This window comes from Phyllobates terribilis, unplaced genomic scaffold (genome assembly GCF_046119375.1).
Source record: "Phyllobates terribilis strain yellow unplaced genomic scaffold, ASM4611937v1 Scaffold_1__5_contigs__length_1240528914, whole genome shotgun sequence".
In the NCBI taxonomy this organism is placed as follows: Eukaryota; Metazoa; Chordata; class Amphibia; order Anura; family Dendrobatidae; genus Phyllobates; species Phyllobates terribilis.
This window is the reverse complement of record NW_027362761.1, coordinates 356758290-356778636: the sequence shown is the minus strand read 5'-3', so window position 1 is coordinate 356778636 and position 20347 is coordinate 356758290. Positions and strand designations below refer to the sequence as shown.

Sequence of the window (20347 nt, the reverse complement as noted above, 5' to 3'; positions counted from 1 at the left end):
TATTCCTGTTTCTTGTCAATTATATAATTGTACTTTGTCATATGGTTATAAGGGATCCGATTCTCATTTCACTTTATGAAAAAGGCTGTCCCCTGTCATCTCTATATTTGTGGTCTGACACTGTCCACTCACTCATCCTGTTTCCTCTTTCTTTCAGGTTACTGTACCCGAGGTTGAACCACAATATTTCTCGTACCATGGGAACTTTTCTTAAAGGGAACCTGTCACGTCCTTTATGGCTATTAAACTTCCCCCATTGTCTTGGTAGTGATGCACATTGCATCATTAACATGTTTTTCTCAAGCAAAATGTCAGAATATTTAGCACACAAATCACTTTTTACACTTTGAGTGCCCCACATACCTCCGCATTCAGTCATATGGATGGGCAGCTCTAACTTTTCAGTCACTGAGTTTTGAAATTCTCCCCGCCCATTCCATTAGCTTTCCTTCCTGTCACTGCTTCTTATGTCATGTTCCAGCTTCATATACTATATGCGCATGCTCCGGAAACACTGAGCGTCAGTGGCCACATGCCAGTTTGTGAGCGCGCACACTATGCGTGCCCATGTCTTCCTGCTCACCGCGCTGAGGCTCAGCGGCTCCGGAGTATGTGCACATGGTATATGAAGCTGGAGCGTACACCCAGATTCAGTACGCATGCCCGGAAAGTTGAGCGTCATTGCTCAAGCGCGGGATCTCCTGGGATGTTGCGGTGACGTAGGGAGCAGTGACTGGAAGGAAAGCTAATGGAATGGGCGGGGAGAATTTCAAAACACAGTGTCTGAAAAGTTAGAGCTGCCCACCCCTATGACTGTATCCGGAGGTATGTGTGGGGCTCTCAAAGTGTAAAAAGTGATTTGTGCACTAAATACTCTGACATTTTGCTTGCGACAAACATGTTAGTGATGCATTGTACATCATTAATATGAAAATGGGGGCAGTTTAGTAGCTATAAAGGACGTGACAGGTTCCCTTTAATAGAAACATCAAATCTTGGTTAAGTAACCTGGGTAATATTATTATCACAGTTTTCTTGGTGTGTGCTATATCAAAGGAAACCTGTCAAGAGATTCATGCTGCAAAAATGTGGGCCACATGAATTGCACCCTGGCTGCATAATTGCAGCCAGGTATATTACTCACTGATACTGTCCAGCATTTCAGAGAAAATATACTTTGATGATCCTGCAGAGGAACATAGCCAGAGAGGAGACTAGTCTGGCACCGCCTCCTTCCGGCTGTTTCCAGCACTGCTAGAGGTGATTGACTGGTCTCTCTCTATGTTGATGCGAGGGAGAGACTTGTTAGTCACTTGCAGCGGCGCTGCGAGGAGCCGGCTGGGGGCGGAGCTGGACTGGATTCATCTCCGGCTATGGCCTTCAAAGTATATTTTATTTAAAATGCAGGAGCATTTTAGAGAATAATATATCTGGCTACAAACGTGCAGTAAGGCTACAATTCATACTGCTTATAGTTTTGGCAGCATGAATCAACTAAAAGGTTAAAGAGAACATGTCACCCGCAAAAATGCTATTAACCTGCAGATATGGGTTTAATCTGCAGGTTAGTAGCGTTACTTGCCTGCACGTAGCTGAACGCTGCGGGGAGAAAATTAACTTTATTCTCCCCGGCAACATTCTGTTCCAGTCACAGGGGCAGCGCCGGCGCTGGTTCAGTCACTGCTACTGAGAATGCAGAGTAGCATCTTTTCCCCCGGCCCTGACTGACACTGGCTCCGCGTTTGGGCCGGCTGTCAGGACCAAGGGCGCAGTTACCACTGCCACTCTCTATACTCAGAGCGGTGACTGAATCTGAATGCTGCTGGGGAGAATAAAGTTAATTTTCTCCCTGCAGCGTTTGGCTACGTGCAGGCGCCGGGCAGGTTAGTAACACTATTAACCTGCAGATTAACCCTATATCTGAAGGTTAATAGCGTTTTGCTGGTAACAGGTTCCCTTTAATATCATTCTAATATAATATCACTTTAATGTACACATATTTGTATATATTTATTATGTGCACATTTAATTGCAGTCTCTTTGTTGCAAACCTGGATCAGTTACAGCAGTTTTGTCAGGAGGAATGGGCCCAAATTCCGACCAAGCATTGTGAGAAGCTTGTGGAAGGATATCCCAAACATTTGACCCAAGCCATTCAGTTTAAGGGCAATGGTACCAAATACTAATGAAATGTATGTAAACTTTTGACTTTGCAGTAAATAATACAAATGCCTTAAAACATTCTCTCTCATTCTGCCATTTGGCAAAGATTAAAAATTATCGAAATCCTAACTGACCTAAAACGGGAAAGGTTTATTCTGGTTTCATGTCAGATATTGAGAAAAACATAAATATGTGTATTTTTATATAGTGTATATAAACTTCCGGTTTCAACTGTGTGTGTGTGTGTGTGTGTGTGTATATATATATATATATATACACAGTACAGACCAAAAGTTTGGACACACCTTCTCATTTAAAGATTTTTCTGTATTTTCATAACTGTGAAAATTGTACATTCACACTGAAGGCATCAAAACTATGAATTAACACATGTGGAATGATATACTTAACAAAAAAGTGTGAAACAACTGAAAAAATATGTCTTATATTCTAGGTTCTTCAAAGTAGCCACCTTTTGCTTTGATGACTGCTTTGCACTCTTGGCATTCTCTTGATGAGCTTCAAGAGGTAGTCACCGAAAATGGTTTTCACTTCACAGGTGTGCCCTGTCAGGTTTAATAAGTGGGATTTCTTGCCTTATAAATGGGGTTAGGACCATCAGTTGTGTTGTACAGAAGTCTGGTGGATACACAGCTGATAGTCCTACTGAATAGACTGTTAGCTGCTTTTTTCTTGCCATAATACAAATTCTAAGTAAAGAAAAACGTGTGGCCATCATTACTTTAACAAATGAAGGTCAGTCAGTGCGAAAAATTGGGAAAACTTTGAATGTGTCCCCAAGTGCAGTTGCAAAAACCATCAAGCGCTACAAAGAAACTGGCTCACATGAGGACCCTCCCAGGAACGGAAGACCAAGAGTCACCTCTGCTTCTGAGGATAAGTTTCTCCGAGTCACCAGCCTCAGAAATCGCAGGTTAACAGCAGCTCAGATTAGAGACCAGGTCAATGCCACACAGAGTTCTAGTAGCAGACACATCTCTTCAACAACTGTTAAGAGGAGACTTTGTGCAGCTGGCCTTCATGGTAAAATAGCTGCTAGTAAACCACTGCTAAGGACAGGCAACAAGCAGAAAAGACTTGTTCGGGCTAAAGAACACAAGGAATGGACATTAGACCAGTGGAAATCTGTGCTTTGGTCTGATGAGTCCAAATTTGAGATCTTTGGTTACAACCACCGTGCCTTTGTGCGACGCAGAAAAGGTGAACAGATAGACTCTACATGCCTGGTTCCCACCGTGAAGCATGGAGGAGGAGGTGTGATGGTGTGGGGGTGCTTTGCTGGTGACACTGTTGGCGGATTTATTCAAAATTGAAGGCATACTGAACCAGCATGGCTACCACAGCATCTTGCAGCGGCATGCTATTCCATCCGGTTTGCATTTAGTTGGACCATCATTTATTTTTCAACAGGACAATGACCCCAAACACACCTCCAGGCTGTGTAAGGGCTATTTGACCAAGAAGGAGAGTGATGGGGTGCTACGCCAGATGACCTGGCCTCCACAGTCACCTGAACAGACCTGAACCCAATCGAGATGGTTTGGGGTGAGCTGGACCGCAGAGTGAAGGCAAAAGGGCCAACAAGTGCTAAGCATCTCTGGGAACTCCTTCAAGATTGTTGAAAGACCATTTCCGGTGGCTACCTCTTGAAGCTCATCAAGAGAATGCCAAAAGTGTGCAAAGCAGTCTACAAAGCAAAAAGTGGCTACTTTGAAGAACCTAGAATATAAGACATATTTTCAGTTGTTTCACACTTTTTTGTTAAGTATATAATTCCACATGTGTTAATTCATAGTTTTGATGCCTTCAGAGTGAATGTACAATTTTCATAGTCATGAAAATACAGAAAAATCTTTAAATGAGAAGGTGTGTCCAAACTTTTTGTCTGCACTGTATATATATATATACATACATATATATAAACTTTTTCTCCACTCATGATTATTGGGGAGATCAAGAGCAGTTGTAACTTGGTGGGAGCAATAGCCATGGGCGAGGCATTCTTCTGTTGTGCCCCGGCATATTACATGAAAGTGGGGATACCGGCTGGGTGCTGTGACGGTGCTACACCTGTGCGGGCTGCATGTAACCAATGTTGCAGGTTTGCCAGGACCAGATGTTTCATAGTTCAATGAGGGAGACAACCATTCACAAACAAACTTTTTACTGAATGGGAATCAGTATTTTTTTATTTATAAGAATAAGGACATCATTGCTGAATATATTCCTGTTTCTTGTCAATGATATTGTACTTTGTCACATAGTTATTAGGGATCCGGTTCTCATTTCACTTCATGAAAGAGGCTTTTCCCTGTCATCTCTATATTTGTGGTCTGACACTGTCCACTCATCCCATTTCCTCTTTCTTTTAGGTTACTGTACCAGAGGTTGAACTATAACATTTCTTGAACCATGGGAACTCTTCTTAATGGAAACATATCTTGGTTAAGTAACCTGGGTAACATTATTATCACAGTTCCCTTGGTGTGTGCTATATTAAATTAAACCTGACATTCGATTCATGCTTCCTAAACCGTGGGCTGCATCAGTTGCTGCCTGGTATATTATTCTCTGATACTCTCCAGTATTTCAGAGAAAATATACTTTGATGATCCTGCAGAGGAACATAGCCAGAGAGGAGACTAGTCTGGCACCGCCTCCTTCCGGCTGTTTCCAGCACTGCTAGAGGTGATTGACTGGTCTCTCTCTATGTTTATGTAAGAGAAAGACCTGTTGGTCACCTGCAGCGGCGCTACGAGGAGCCGGCTTGGGGCATAGTTGGACTAGATTTGCCTCCGGCTTTGGCCTTCAAGGTATATTTCCTTTCAAACATCAGAGCACTTTAGAGAGTACTATGTCTGGCTACAATCATGCAGTAAGGCTACAATTCATGCTGCTTATGGTTTTGGCAGCATGAATCAACTGACAGGTTACCTTTAATATAATTTCATTTTAATGTGCACATATTTGTATAAATGTATTATGTGCACATTTATTGTAATTTCTCTGTTGTAAAGTTCCCTGATAGACCTGGTTGACGACAGAGAAAATTATATAAAGAAAAATAACTATTTTGAGACGAGCGGATAGATTAACCCCCTTACCCCCGAGGGTGGTTTGCACGTTAATGACTAGGCCAATTTTTACAATTCTGACCACTGTCACTTTATGAGGTAATTACTCTGGAACGCTTCAACGGATCCCCCTGATTCTGAGATTGTTTTTTCGTGACATCTTGTACTTCATGATTTTGGTAAATTTTCTTCGATATCACTTGCGTTTATTTGTGAAAAAAAACGGAAATTTGGTGAAAATTTTGCAATTTTCAAAATTTGATTTTTTTATGCCCTTAAATCAGAGAGATATGTCACACAAAATACTTAATAAATAACATTTCCCACATGTGTACTTTACATCAGCACAATTTTGGAACCAAAATTTTTTTTTTGTTAGGGAGCTATAAGGGTTAAAATTTGACCAGCTATTTCTCATTTTTCCAACAAAATTTACAAAACCATTTTTTTAGGGACCACATCACATTTGAAGTCACTTTGAGAGGTCTTTATGACAGAAAATACCCAAAAGTGACACCATTCTAAAAACTGAACCCCTCAAGGTGCTCAAAACCACATTCAAGAACTTTATTAACCCTTCAGGTGCTTCACAGGAATTTTTGGAATGTGGAAGAAAAAAATGAACATTTAACTTTTTTCACAAAAGTTTTACTTTAGACCCAATTTTTTTTTATTTTCACAGGGGTAACAAGAAAAAATGGACCCCAAAATTTGTTGTGCAATTTCCCCTGGGCATGCAGATACCCCATATGTGGGGAAAAACCACTGTTTGGGCGCACAGCAGGGCTTGGAAGGGAAGGAGCGCCATTTGACTTTTTGATTGTAAAATTTGCTTGAATAATTAGCGGACGCCATGTTGCATTTGGAGAGCCCCTGTGTGCCTAAATATTGGAGCTCCCCCACAAGTGACCCCATTTTGGAAACTAGACCACCCAAGGCACCTATCTAGATGCATAGTGAGCACTTGGAACCCCCAGGTGCTTCACAAATTGATTCGTAAAAATGAAAAAGTGGGTTTTTTTTTCACTTTTTCATTTTTACGAATCAATTTGTGAAGCACCTGGGGGTTCCAAGTGCTCACTATGCATCTAGATAGGTACCTTGGGGGGTCTAGTTTCCAAAATAGGGTCACTTGTGGGGGAGCTCCAATGTTTAGGCACACAGGGACTCTCCAAATGCAATATGGTGTCCGCTAACAAATTCAATGGAAAATCGGCTCAAATTGTTAGCGGACACCATGTTGCGTTGGGAGAGCCCCTGTGTGCCTAAACATTGGAGCTCCCCCACAAGTGACCCCATTTTGGAAACTAGACCACCCAAGGCACCTATCTAGATGCATAGTGAGCACTTGGAACCCCCAGGTGCTTCACAAATTGATTCGTAAAAATGAAAAAGTAAAAAAAAACACCTTTTCATTTTTACGAATCAGTTTGTGAAGCACCTGGGGGTTCCAAGTGCTCACTATGCATCTAGATAGGTGCCTTGGTGGTCTAGTTTCCAAAATAGGGTCACTTGTGGGGGAGCTCCAATGTTTAGGCACGCAGGGGCTCTCCAAACGCAACATGGCGCCCGCTAACAATTTGAGCCGATTTTCCATTCAATTTGTTAGCTGACACCATGTTGCATTTGCAGAGCCCCTGATGTGCCTAAACAGTGGAGCTCCCCCACAAGTGACCTCATTTTGGAAACTATACCCCTCAAGGATTTTATTAAGGGGTATAGTGAACGTTTTGAACCCAGAGGTACGACAAAGAATTTGATAACATTAGGTCATCATATTGAATAAGTTGTCATTAGTCTTGATCGCAAGTGCTCGCTACTTGAGTTTGCATCGGGTACTCAGGTATGCACCATGTACTGCGTGTGCTCGAGTGACATGCTCGAGTCCCTGCCCCGCATGTTTCACGGTTATTAGACACACAAAAAAAAACATGCGGGGATCGCTCGTGCATGGCAGGCAATCCTCGCAAAGTTTTTTAGGCCGCGAAGCATATGGGGCGGAGACTCGAGCATGTCACTCAACTACCCACGATACTCAATGCATACCAGAGCACCCAGTGCAAACTCAAGTAGCGAGCACTTGCGCTCAACACTAGTCACCATATCGTCATCTTTTTTCCTTACTTTTGAAAAAAATCCCAACCCCATCACAACCCTAACCCCAAACCCAGCCCTAACCCTAACCCTAGCCCAACCCTAACCCGAGAGTTTATTTTTTACGCCGTTCCTCGTGCGGTATAAGTGATTAGACGACCTTATTCTTCGGGTCGGTGAGACTACAGCGATACCAGAATCATATGGGGTTTTTATGACTGACAGCTGTCACACACTAAAAGACGCATTTTTTGTAAAATCTAGTTTTTGCATCGCCATATTTAGAGAGCTATAATTTTTCCAGATTTTGGCAGACAGTCGTGACGGCTTGTTTTTTGCGGGATGAGTTGACGTTGTTATTGGTGCTATTTTCAGGTGCGTGACATTTTTTGATCGCTTTCTTTTCCGATTTTTGGGAGGTAGAATAAACAAAAACCAACAATTCAGGAATTGTTTTTTTTGGGTTTTTTTATTCTGTTTCGTGTGTGGTAAAATTGATAAGGCAGCTTTATTCTTCGGGTCAGTACGTTTACAGCGGTACCACATTTATATCGTTTTTCTATGTTTTGCACTTTTACATAATAAAAGCAATTTTATAGAAAAAATTATTTTTTAGCATCGCTTTATTCTGAGAGTTATAACTTTTTTATTTTTCGGCTGATGGAGCTGTATGGCGGCTTATTTTTTGCGGGACGAGATGAATTTTTCAGCGGTACCATTTTTAGTTATATTCGTCTTTTTGATCGCGTGTTATTCCATTTTTTGTTTGGCGGTATGGTGATAAAGCATTGTTTTTTGCTTCGTTTTTTATTTTATTTTTTTACCGTGTTCACTGAAGGGGTTAACTAGTGGGACAGTTTTATAGGTCAGGTCGTTCCGGACGCGGCGATACCAAATATGTGTACTTTTATTGTTTTTTGGGGGGGTTTTGATAATAATATTTATTGATGGGTACATTATATTTTTATTTTTGATGGATTTTTTTTTTTATTTTTTTTTTAATATTTTTACAATTTATTATTTTATTTTTTTTTCACTTTGTGACACTTTTTTACTTTTTATTACTTTGTCCCACTATGGGACTTTTCACTTTTTTTTCTCTGATCGCCTGCATGGCACAGGAATGGAGCACCATCCCTGTGCCATGCAGGCTGTCAGTGCTGGACAGGGAGAAGATAGTTTGGAGATGCACTGCGCATGTCCAAAAAATCTTCCTGCTGTCTGGGTCGTCATGGCAACATCCTGGAAGCCACGGCAGACAGCGCTGGAGGCCGGAAGAGGAGGTGAGTATCGGCGATCACCTCCCCTTGCCACCGCAATGCTGCGATCGACTGCGATCGACTCCCTGCACATAGTACCGGGTGTCAGCTGTGACAATCAGCTGACACCCGGCGGCGATCGCGCCCGCACAGCCTGTGTGCGGGCGAAATCGCCAGGGCGTGTAAATACGTATCTGGTCCATAAGTTCCAGCGCACAGATACGTACTAATACGCCCTATGTCGTGAAGGGGTTAATGAAAGGTCAAGTTCAATTTGATTTTCCTTAAATTCGCTATTTCCTCTGAATTAGAACATTAGATTCGCAGTTAGCAAGAAATAAAACTTGCCCGGCATCATTTCCCACACTGCTGGAGCATCAGAGCAGGCAAACGTTATGTAGCATTGCCGTGCAGGCATACCCACAATGTCCTGCAGCTATGTCATCTTATGGGTCATACCTTGTACAGTGGGCGTCAGTACCTGGGCAGTGGAATACAGTTTGTACGGCAGAGTCGTTTCCATCTCTAGTGTCACTGGTAAGTCTCTCGCTCCTGTAGAGTGTAAGTCCTTATGGTCAGCAGCGTCCGCTCTCTCCTCTCCACCACGTGTATTTTTGAGCAATTACTAGCTTTCCAGTATTGATATTTGCACAAAATTATTCCCCGCAAATGAAATTTTGGGTGAAAGTTTGGTGTAATGGGTTAATTCTAATTTCAAAAGATCTGCTGATCTCTAATAATATATGATTCAGTTGGATCCATGTGATAATCTGAAACACTATTCCAATTGAAAAAGTTAGGATTGCATATTTCTCCCAAGAAATGTATTTCATATCATGAATTGTAATATTGAATTCACTTTTTTCCCATTTATGTCACTGTCATTAACCAACAAGAAAAGACAAAGTTCCACAAAGGCCTCATTGAGACATCCGTGATTTTTCATGTATGCAAAAATGATCCGAGTGTCATCAGCATATTGGATGCGATTTTTCATCAGTGTTTGGTCAGTGTGTCCGTTTTACTATCAGTGTTATATCAGTAATTTTCATGTATTTAAAGCATCATTCCAGCGTTTTGTTTTATTGCGGCACTGCAGGGGTTCTAGCAATGTAAGGTCCCTGTCCCTACTCTCATACTTATCCTCCGTCATCTTCATCTATTATCCATGCAGCTCCTGTCAGTCTCCAGCATTTTGTGACCTTCCGGTTCGCTCTAGTGTTTGCTGGAGTGAGCCGGAGGTCATTTTTCAATGCAAGTCTAGAGCTTGTGACCGTTACTTCTGACTTCCAGTCAGTCAGAAGGAGCGGTTACAAGATGGCTCAGAACTGGAGGGGCGCCAGCAAGAGCTAAAGATGTTGAGTGGTAAGTATATTGGGTGCCAGGGATCTTGCATTAGTAGCACCACTCCAGCGCTGGAGTGGTGCTTTAAAAAATAAAATAAATTGCAAAGCTTCTCCTTTTCATTCCAATTTTAATCATGAAAAGAACATAGATTTCAGACGGATGACATCCATGTTCAGTCTGTGATTTTCACCATCCTGTAGACCTGCATGGTTGATTTTGATCCGTAAGTCTGATCAAAAATGGATGTGTCTCCATGATTTTTTCTGGACACAAGGTTTGCAAAATACAAGGAAAAGTGAATAGCGCCATAGACTTTATTTGGATGTATGTTGTATTTGTGAAAATAATGGATAGAAAACGGATGTGATTCACGGATATCTGAAAATCTAAAATCCATTCTTTTTCTGAAAAGCTAGCAACTTCAGCTACAAAATGAATGGCCTCTCTTTAGCATTTGAAGGCAGAGCAAACATCTGATTCCTGCACTGGAAGAACGTTAACAGTAAACAGTCAAATCTCCAAATGCACTTTTATGACATGTACTAAGATTATCAAGCCTTGTCCTACAGATATGGAAAATCCATGGCAGAAATACTCTATAAATCATATACAACAACAACTGTTATCTTGCTGTATAGAAGTCTCCTGATTACAGTGATCTTTGCTTTAGGATACCAGCATGAGAATAATATTTACATTACTGGACCATGATCATAAATGGAGCGTGTACGGCATGTCACCACCAGCTGAAATTCATTGGGCATATGGTTTTTCTTTTGTTTTCTCTTGAGTGATAGATTATTGATTAGACATAGGGTCACTTTGCAGACAGGGACACATGAGTGTTGTTCTAAATCCAAATTAATAACTCATATTATTAGATAAGAAAATATTGAAAGAATAAATTGCCTGTTATAAAGCTTTTACTTAGACGTTAATGCTTTACTTGCAGAGTCTACTACGCTCTTTGAAAGAAATTGTGGAGAACCATAAAGATAATACTGACAGAACTAATTAAAGGAAGTCATACACATTCTCTAGAAGCAGATGGTGACTGATAACCAATAGTCATGTTTTATTACATGATACCACAACTATGAACAAATCTACCATATTAACTTATTAAAGAGGATTATGTAGGAGTATTATACACTGAACAAAAATATAAACGCAACACTTTTGTTTTTGCTCCCATTTTTCATGAGCTGAACTCAAAGATCTAAGACTTTTTCTATGTACACAAAGGGCCTTTTCCTTTGCCGTGATAACTTATCCACCTCACAGGTGTGGCATGTTAAGATGCTGATTAGACAGCATGATTATTCCACAGGTGTGCCTTAGGGTGACCACTTAAAATGTGCAGTTTTACAGTATTGGAGGGCCCAGGGGGTCAGAAAACCAGTCAGTATCTGGTGTGACCACTATTTGCAGCACATAGAGTTGATCAGGTTGTTGATTGTGTAATGTTGGTCTACTCCTCTTCAATGGCTGTGCGAAGTGCTTGCATGGCCAGCATACTCACCGGACATGTCACCCATTGAGCATGTTTGGGATGCTCTGGATCGGCGTATACAACAGCATGTTCAAGTTCCTGCGAGCATCCAGAAACTTTGCACAGAAATTGAAGAGGCGTGGATCAACATTCCACAGGCCATAATCAACAACCTGATCAACTCTATGCAAAGGAGATGTTTTGCAAATGGTGGTCACACCAGATACTGACTGTTTTTCTGACCCCCCCAGACCACTTAAAAATATGAAGTTTTACAGTATTAAAGTGGCCTTTTATTGTGGCTTCCCTAAGGCACACATGTGCAATAATCATGCTGTCTAATCAGCCTCTTTATATGCCACACCTGTGAGGTGGATGGATTATCTCGGCAAAGGAGAAGTGCTCACCAACACAGATTTAGACAAATTTGAGCCAAAAAGACCCTTTGTGTACGTAGAAAAAGTTTTAGGTCTTTGAGTTCAGCTCATGAAAAATGGGAGCAAAAACATAAGTGTTGCGTTTATATTTTTGTTCTGTCTACATTTAAAGGAGATATTAAATAACACTAAACAAAGCAAATGCACAAAAATAAAAAAATATCTCCGCACCACCTTTCTCTATCATTCCTTAGTTTAATGCAATTTTTCTTCAGACTAAGATTAAAACAGAGAAATACACTCAACATTGAATTTGCAACACCAAGAAGGAAAAGTCGTGCAATTATGGAAATCACAGGATCGATATACAGGTTAATGAAATGCAAATAATGAAAAATAGAAACAATATTTTCAAAACATCTCGATTTCTCATTACATGCACTTACACGGCTTGGCTGTTATCAATGAGATTATTAATAGTTGTCTAAGAAATGTTCTGCCATGGTGAATGCACTTGGTCACGCAAATCATCAAGATCCACTACTGGCAGCACTCTTTGGAATTACCGACCAATGATGTTCCAGATGTACTCGATGGGAGACAAGTCCAGAGATGCTGTAGAGCATGGAAACACCTTTCCGTCATAAAGGCTGCTCACAGTAGCATGAGCAACTTGTGGCATGGCATTATCTTGTTGAAAAATGACTCTTGGGACACTTTAGAGAAATGGCTGTAGCACTGGTTCCACCACTAAATCGAAGTAACAATGAGCTGTTAGGTTACCTAGAATGAAGACTAGAGGGGTCTAGTATTCATTTTAGGTGCCATTCCACACCATAAACCCAGGTTAGGAGCGGTGTGATGTTCCATAATGAAAGCATCTTCATGGTGTTGCCCATGTGGTCTCCAGGACAATCTCCACCTATCATTGCATTCAAGACAAAAGTGGGACTCATCAATGTAGTGGATAGAACTCAATTCTAACCTCCATTGCCATTTTGCTTTGTACCACTGGTGTACAAAGACAGAAGAGAGTCCCTATGCCAAATGCATACATGAGATCACAGGACCACCCAGCCGCACAGGGAATACAGGGGAACCGTGACAGTGTGCACAGAGTGACTACAGACTTTTAATTTCCACTTGGACAACCCATTTAATTGTGACTTCTAGTACCTCAGTATTTCACTGTAATTATTCATTTTGAACCTTGATGCCCTGAAGAATTGCTCCATCAATTCTGTTAAATCAAAAATAACTTATTTAGTGTGCAGTTAAAGGGTTATTCTCACTGTCAGTCTTCTGCATGGCTTTCCTTACTCCCATCTTTCTTCTTGACAATAGTGATACGCTCCTGAGGATTTACAGGTCAGAACAGCAGCACGGCTGACCTGCTAGTCCGAACTGAAGGCATCTTTGCCTCTGGAGCATCAGAGAAGTGCTGAGGCAACTAAGCAGCTAGATCCAGTGATCCAGTCAGCTCCAGAGTAGTGCTTGCAAGCTCTATAGCAAAAATCTTGCAAATGCGTCCTCCTTGCCTGGGATACACTACATAAGTAGCCGATAACCTAGACACTGAGCAGTATATAATGGAATAAAAAAAATCCCTCTGTTCTTGAGATCTGAGAGCATTTTTGATAAAAGGTAGATTGCAAAGTAGTTTTTACAAGCACTTTCCAATTTTACCCATTTACGGTAACGAGAAAACCCCTTCAACTGCTTTCAGTGTGCACATAATATTAAATAACAAATGTGTTTTATATTACTTCTTATAGAATTCAGAATAACAAAAGAGCCATTACTTTGTTTTTGGATATAAGGTTTTATTACTTAAATCTGCTAAACATTTCCATACAAATTCTGAAAAGAATCAACAGTTTATTGTTAGTTTGTTTTTTTTTGTTTTTTTTTCACACATTAATTTTAACTATGAACATGCTTGGTTAAAGAAGCACTCTCCTCCCAAAAAAGTTACTCAAATGTAAATGTGGTAAATCATAGCTACATCAATTTTTTACCAAAAACTTTCTACACAAAATATCTCTTCCAATTTGGTCCTCCACTGTGTATCGTGTGACTTGCACTTTGAGACTCCAATGTATGGACCCTTGATGTGAGTCTATATGGAACAGATAGGGAAATTGAATTCTGGACAAAAGTAAAGACATTCAGGGTACGGGTGGTGCAGTGGAGGCTCTGGATTCTTTTGCGTTTTCTTTTTTATATCCATAGAATAGATTTATGAATTTATGTAATTCTCTTTTGGATACTTTTTAACCCAAATGACTGGATAAAATAAAATGGATTGCTGATGCTGCTATGGTCAATATATACTGACAAATCAATACGGATCAAGAAAACTTGTAAAGGCTGAAGAACTGCTAACATTTCATCCATTCAACTGTGATCTACAAAACATTTTAATCTGTTTTAAAAGAAAAGTAATGAAACTGTAAAAGGAAGACATCAATATGAAAGTTCTGTAATGCTTCTTGCAATTGACATTTAAGGAAGAAAAAAAAACTATACTATAAAAAGCACTAGAAGTATAAAATTTAATGTACTGTTGCGTATATTGCAAAAACACATTAATTAGCTCAAAAGCTACACATCTAGAAGTAATGATAATTGTTTAGGCTTCCAAAGCCCTTTCTATACTAACAAGTGTTAGATTAACAAGTATTGCAGCAATGATATCTTGCAATATTATAAGGCTAAGTGCCCACGATGCAGAAATGCTGCATATTTTTTCCGCTTCTCCCTGGCAGGAAAAACGCATGCGGTTTTTACATGCATTTTTCCCGCCAGGTAGAAGCGTTTGTCAAGCATTTTTGCATGCATTTCTGCATGCGGGTTATCAAGCGCTTTTCCAAGCGATTTTAGCATCACCTGGAAAAGTGCTTGACAACTTGTTCACACTATATAAATCCATGCAACCGGCATGGATTTATAGTAGTGTGACCAAGTTAGTTAAAAAAGAATAAGAATGGTAAAAAATAAAAACAAAAAGATTATACTCACCTTCCGATGTCCTCCCGGTGTTTTCTCCGCTGCGTCCGGTGTCTTGGGCGGCTCGCGGTGGTGTGAAGGACCTGCGGTGACGTCATTGAGTCATGTGACAGGTCACATGACTCAATGACGTCATGGCAGGTCCTTCACAACACCGCGACCCATACAGCAGACCAGACGGAGGGGAAAAAATACCGGGAGGACATCGGAAAGTAAGTATAATCTTTATTTTTTATTTTAAATTATTTTTTAACAGGTTCTATGGTACCCAGGTCTGGAGGAGAGTCTCCTCTCCTCTCCTCCAGACCTGGGTACCATCCGCACATTGAACCGTGTGATATCCGCATGTGCAGATGCAGTGATGCGGATGTCACGGGGTCCAATGCAAGTCAATGGCGGCGATTACGCTGTGTGTCTGCAAAATTAATAGACATGCTGCGTATTTTTCCGCAATGATAATCCGCAGCGGAAATTTCTGCAGCATGTGCACAGCACATGCGGATTATCATTGGGGACCATGGGGCACGTATTACCAAGCGTTTTTTAAGCGTTTTCGCTGCGGAAATTCCGCGGCAAAACCTCTTGAAAAACGCATAGTGGGCATGCAGCCTAAGAATACACAGCAATGCATTGAATACAGCTCAAAGTTCCCTTGAAACTGAGCAACCAAGAGTTTATGGTTTGTTCTGAAATTTTGGCACATAATTGACCCGGATGCATTTTCATTCTAAAAGTTGTATACTACTTGTGTAGAAACAATGTAAGGTTATTTTTCAAAATTATATAGCATGTAAGTTTTAAGCGTAGAACTAGGAACATTTTTACGTCAACATTTTACATTTGATTCTTTTTGCTACTTATATATTTTTTCCTTCAAATTAATTGTGAATGGTCAAATTGCAAAAATAAACAGTCATGGCTATAAAATAAACTGCAATGGCTACAAAATATACAGCTTGAAAAAAACTAACAAATACTTGCAGAAACAAATACCGATGAAGGAAGAATAGACCTTTTCCAGATGGCTAAATATCTTCATTCAGTTTGACTGTTGCTGATTTTTACAAGTAAAGTTGTTAGTGTTAGTAGGAATTGTATCCGATTCCGGCTCATCACTTTTTGAACACCTTATGATCTTTCGATAAAACATGCTGAATGAAGGGCTAGAGAAGAAGTAAACCAAAGGGTTGCACATACTGTTCATATATGTTATGCAAACTGTAATATAAAATGCTGTGTCTATAGTTCTGTATATGTTGCAGTCATTCCTTTGTGGAGTAGCCAAAAGTCTTAAGACTTCAATTCTGGTGGACACACTTGGTAAAAAACATACAAAGAACACAATTCCAACAGATATGATGCATTTGACCGCTTTCCTGATTTTCGAGTCCCTGTCCAGGTTCCTCTGTCTGAGTTTCCGTATGATGCAGTGAGAACAGAAAAGGACAATGCACCAAGCAAGGAAAAACTGAATAATGAAGAGATAGTCTTGCGAGTATGTGGTGTCAGTGCACACCATAAAACTGTCACAATTTGTTTTGTTTAATATGTTTCTTCCAGCTTGCTCTTTAAAGAGAATTAAGGCATTAATTGAAATTGTTGTAAGCCAAATAACACATGAAATAATGGTAGCGGACATTGTGGATAAGGAGTTGATTTTATTATATGGATGAACAACTTTAAAGTATCTATCCAGGCCAACCAATGTGAGAAAGAAGATGCTTCCTGTCCTGTTCATTGCAAGCATGAAAAGCATTACTCTGCATGGGACATCTCCATAAATCCAGTTCTTCTGCTTCAGATAATAGTCTGTTCTGAAGGGCAGGCAGATAATGAGAAGAAAATCGGCCACGGACAAGTTGAAGAGATACACTGTGCTGGCTTTCCATGACTTGATATGAAAGCAAAATGCCCATAAAGCAATGCAATTGAAAACAGATCCCAATACAATGATTAGAATTAGTATGGGAGGAAGAAGATGGAAGAGAACTTGTTCATCAAACAAACAGCAGCTTGAGATGTTCATGTTCTGACGGTAATGAAATCCTTCATATGACATGGTTTAGATGGAGCTGAAAATGTAAAGAAATGGCAAAAAAAATACTGAGAGCTAACTTTAGACTCAGAGAAGAGGAAGTAATTTTCTGCAGAATAACCCAAGACTAATTATAATTAGCTAAAAGCCTGTTTTCTACATATGAGTCATATTACAGATTATAGATCTTAAGTGGTTTTACAATGAAACCACCTTTGTTGCTGTTCCTTTTAAAGCCTGGACCCATGAAAACCAAGGTTACAAGCGAGTATAGGAAGTCAATTTCACACGTAGCCAGGTGTTGCGATAACCTGGAAAATGCAATATAATTCGAGTCATTTCCATAACTCTTATTTATATCAGAGTTATAGAAATAGCATAGTTCAGATGCTATCAGATGTTTCCGCAGCTCCACCTCTAGAGCCTGGATAGAGTTACACCCATCTCCACCATGTAAGACTGAGATGAGATTAACCCTTTAAATATGAAATTGTCCCATTAATCGCTTCCCAACATCCACTCTATATGTACGGGGTATGTCTGGTGTGGATGACTGGAGCGGTTTCAGGAAGTGAGCCCGCACCATACCTAGCAGACGCCGGTTGTGTTGCAGAGCTAGCATCTGCCTGTAACAGCAGTGATCAGAACCTGGCTCCAATTGCTGCTGTTTACCCCTTAAAGGGACTCTGACAGCACAGAATGACTGTTCAAACCAAGTACATGTCCTTCACGGCGGGGACAATCATTTAAATACACCTTCCCACCTGCTTGGTTTCCATCTATCTCCTCCCTTCTCTCTCTCTAAGAAGCCAGAGTTGTCAATCGAAGAAAAGGGGGTGGAGATTGATGGAAAACAAGCAGGTGGGAAGCTGTATGTAAAGGATTGGCCCTGCCATGAAGCACAGAGCAGCAGGACTTAGTCCCTTTAAAATTCAACACATACACATGCTATGGTTAGGGGGGAGGGGCATACACCAAATGATGATACATAAAACAAGACATAAAAATTAGCAAACTTTATTGTTATTAAATACAAGCAGTTGAGGTAGATAGAAAACATATACAATTATTATAATTGTATATATACAATAAAGTTTGCTAATATTTATGTCTTGTTTCATGTATCATCATTTGGCGTATGCCCCTCCCCCATCTTCAGTAGTTACATGATGATCTGGCTACGGTTACAGTCCTAGTTTGGCAGCTAATAATTAGTAATCATAATATGGATATTATTAGTCGTACATATATACTGCCTTTATCTGTCAGTTATCTTTACATGCTATGGTTAGCCAACCAGAATAAAGAAGAGAATGGATCTAATATAATTAATATCAAACTTTGTTAAAGAAAAACATATCATAAAAATCATAGAGTGCCTCTTATGGGGGACGTCACTGTAACCTGACTGATAAATAAATGACTGCTAATATGATAAGTATGTAATAATCAGGGGGCGTGGCCTGGGAGTGCAGGAGTATGGTCGCACTCTGCTGGAGCTCTGCTGGTACCAAGCCTGGAATGCATTCATAAAGTGACAAAAGAAGACTTGGACATGGCATTTTGTAGCTAAGACCTTTAATACCCTCCCTGAACCCTTTTAGGAAAATCTAGACTCATTTGGATATTCCTGGACATAAGTATGCAGTTCAACAGGAAGAAGGAAAACAAGCCTGCTTCATTGCCATCCTCCCCGGTGAAATCATTCACCTTCTCTCTTCCCAAGATAGCGACATACAAAAGGAGTACCCCGGACCTTCAACCTACTCCTGGACCCACCTCTGGACCCCCTCATCAAGATTCAATGGGACAACCACCTTCACCTGAGGTAAAAAGAAAATAACTTACCGTCAGAAGAAAAAGCCCAACGCTGACGGGAGTCACTGAAGCAGCAGCAGTGAGTAAACTCCCTCTACCCCAGCGAACCAACGCACGCCTCACTAAGGACAGGGAGCGCCGTGCCACCAATAGAGCGGGCAGCTCCAATGTCATTCAGAAGCCGGGCTACTCACCAGCTGAGGAAAAGTCCCTGCACTTGGGGAATCCCCACTTGACAGACACTAGCAACGAGCCACAATCGTGCTGTTTAATAGCCGAGGCGCTTGATACTGAGCATACGGCGCAGCTCCTAGGGGAAATTACGACAGGCAAAATGAGGAACTGTCTGATAATATTATTACATATAATTCCAGCACTACTCCTATTGATATGGACATATCGTTCACATTAGGTGGATCTCAAACAAGGAATAAAAGAAAGAAGCTGTCAAGTGGCATAAAGGGTAACAATGATAATAAAAAGGACTTACACTCATCTGAAACAGATGATGGTTCAAACAACATATCCCCCAATTTGACCCCCTCTAAACAAAGACCTAAAATGGAGCATTCAACTTTCCTCCTTATATGTCTCCTATTTTGATACCCATTAATACATAAAGGGACAACTCTGACACAATATTAATAAAAGAGAAACCTGTTAATCTTTCTCCATCAGAAAAATATTTGCTAGACCTCCTTTCATCCTCCATTCAACAACTGAACATAAATATGATCAATGGATTCCAAAGCTTAAATACAACATTGAATTATATTAATCAGAAAATCGAAGAGTAAAATCCATATCTGAGAAACAATCCGCTTTGGAAAAGCATCATTCTTTGCTTAAAAGCGAAGTTAAAACACTAAAATTAAAACTTACAGATTTAGAGGACCGCAACAGGCGTAACAATCTAAATTTTAGGTGAATACCAGAGAATGTTTCCCCATCAGAACTGGCTCCTTATGCTAAAGACTTTATACATAATACACTACCATCAGTCCCTAATGCAGAACTGACAATAGACCGAGCCCAAAATCTAGTTTTTTATCAAGAGACACTCCAAGAAAAGCAAATGCGAGAATCCATTACTTCCAGACTAAGGACCGCCTTCTGGACTACCTAAGTAAAAATAAAAATCTACCTCCTCCTTACCAGCCAATAAAAATATTTCCAGACTTCTCAAAAGACACCCTAAATGCTAGGAAATCCTTTGCTGGCATAACTAGCAAATAACATTTCTTATAAATGGGGTTTTCCTACTAGACTCATAGTTCTTCAACGGAAAATCCAACCTTATTCAAGACCCAGAGGACGGACGGAACTTTTTAAAACACCACAAGATCTCAGAGAATGGTCATAATCCAGAACAAGGAAGAAAAGGAGACCCCACCTAGTAAATTCATTGAAGATCTAACCATAAGTAGTTACATAATATTTTATTGTGCAAATTAACATAATTTCTTGTTTTCCAGGTTTTTTTTTTTTTCCTACAATGTCTTAATTCCAGGACTTGGTGCAGAGCTTGCTGAACTTTTATTCTCCCCATTTTTCAGGATGAGGTACTTGGGAACTCAAGGTCACCTGAGGGAACTCAGATTCTGTTTTTTTTTGTTTGTATTTTGTTTGGTTTTATGACTGTACTTGTTTTCAGAACT

The 20347-nt window shown here is 40.3% G+C and overlaps 1 protein-coding gene across 1 annotated transcript; it reads right to left on the bottom strand.

The window, feature by feature from the left end:
- Positions 1–15151: 15151 nt before the first annotated feature.
- LOC141167247 (hydroxycarboxylic acid receptor 2-like) lies at positions 15152–18975 on the bottom strand. Its single transcript, XM_073654686.1, has 2 exons — positions 18720–18975; positions 15152–16908 (listed from the first exon to the last, which is right to left on the bottom strand). Exon 2 carries the CDS (start codon positions 16893–16895, stop codon positions 15876–15878), a length of 1020 nt encoding a protein of 339 aa, XP_073510787.1. The 5' UTR covers positions 16896–16908; positions 18720–18975; the 3' UTR covers positions 15152–15875.
- Positions 18976–20347: the final 1372 nt, after the last annotated feature.

Bases quoted from the DNA above. Each gene is read 5' to 3' on its own strand.
- LOC141167247 (XM_073654686.1), bottom strand. From the start codon at position 16,895: ATGTCATATGAAGGATTTCATTACCGTCAGAACATGAACATCTCAAGC.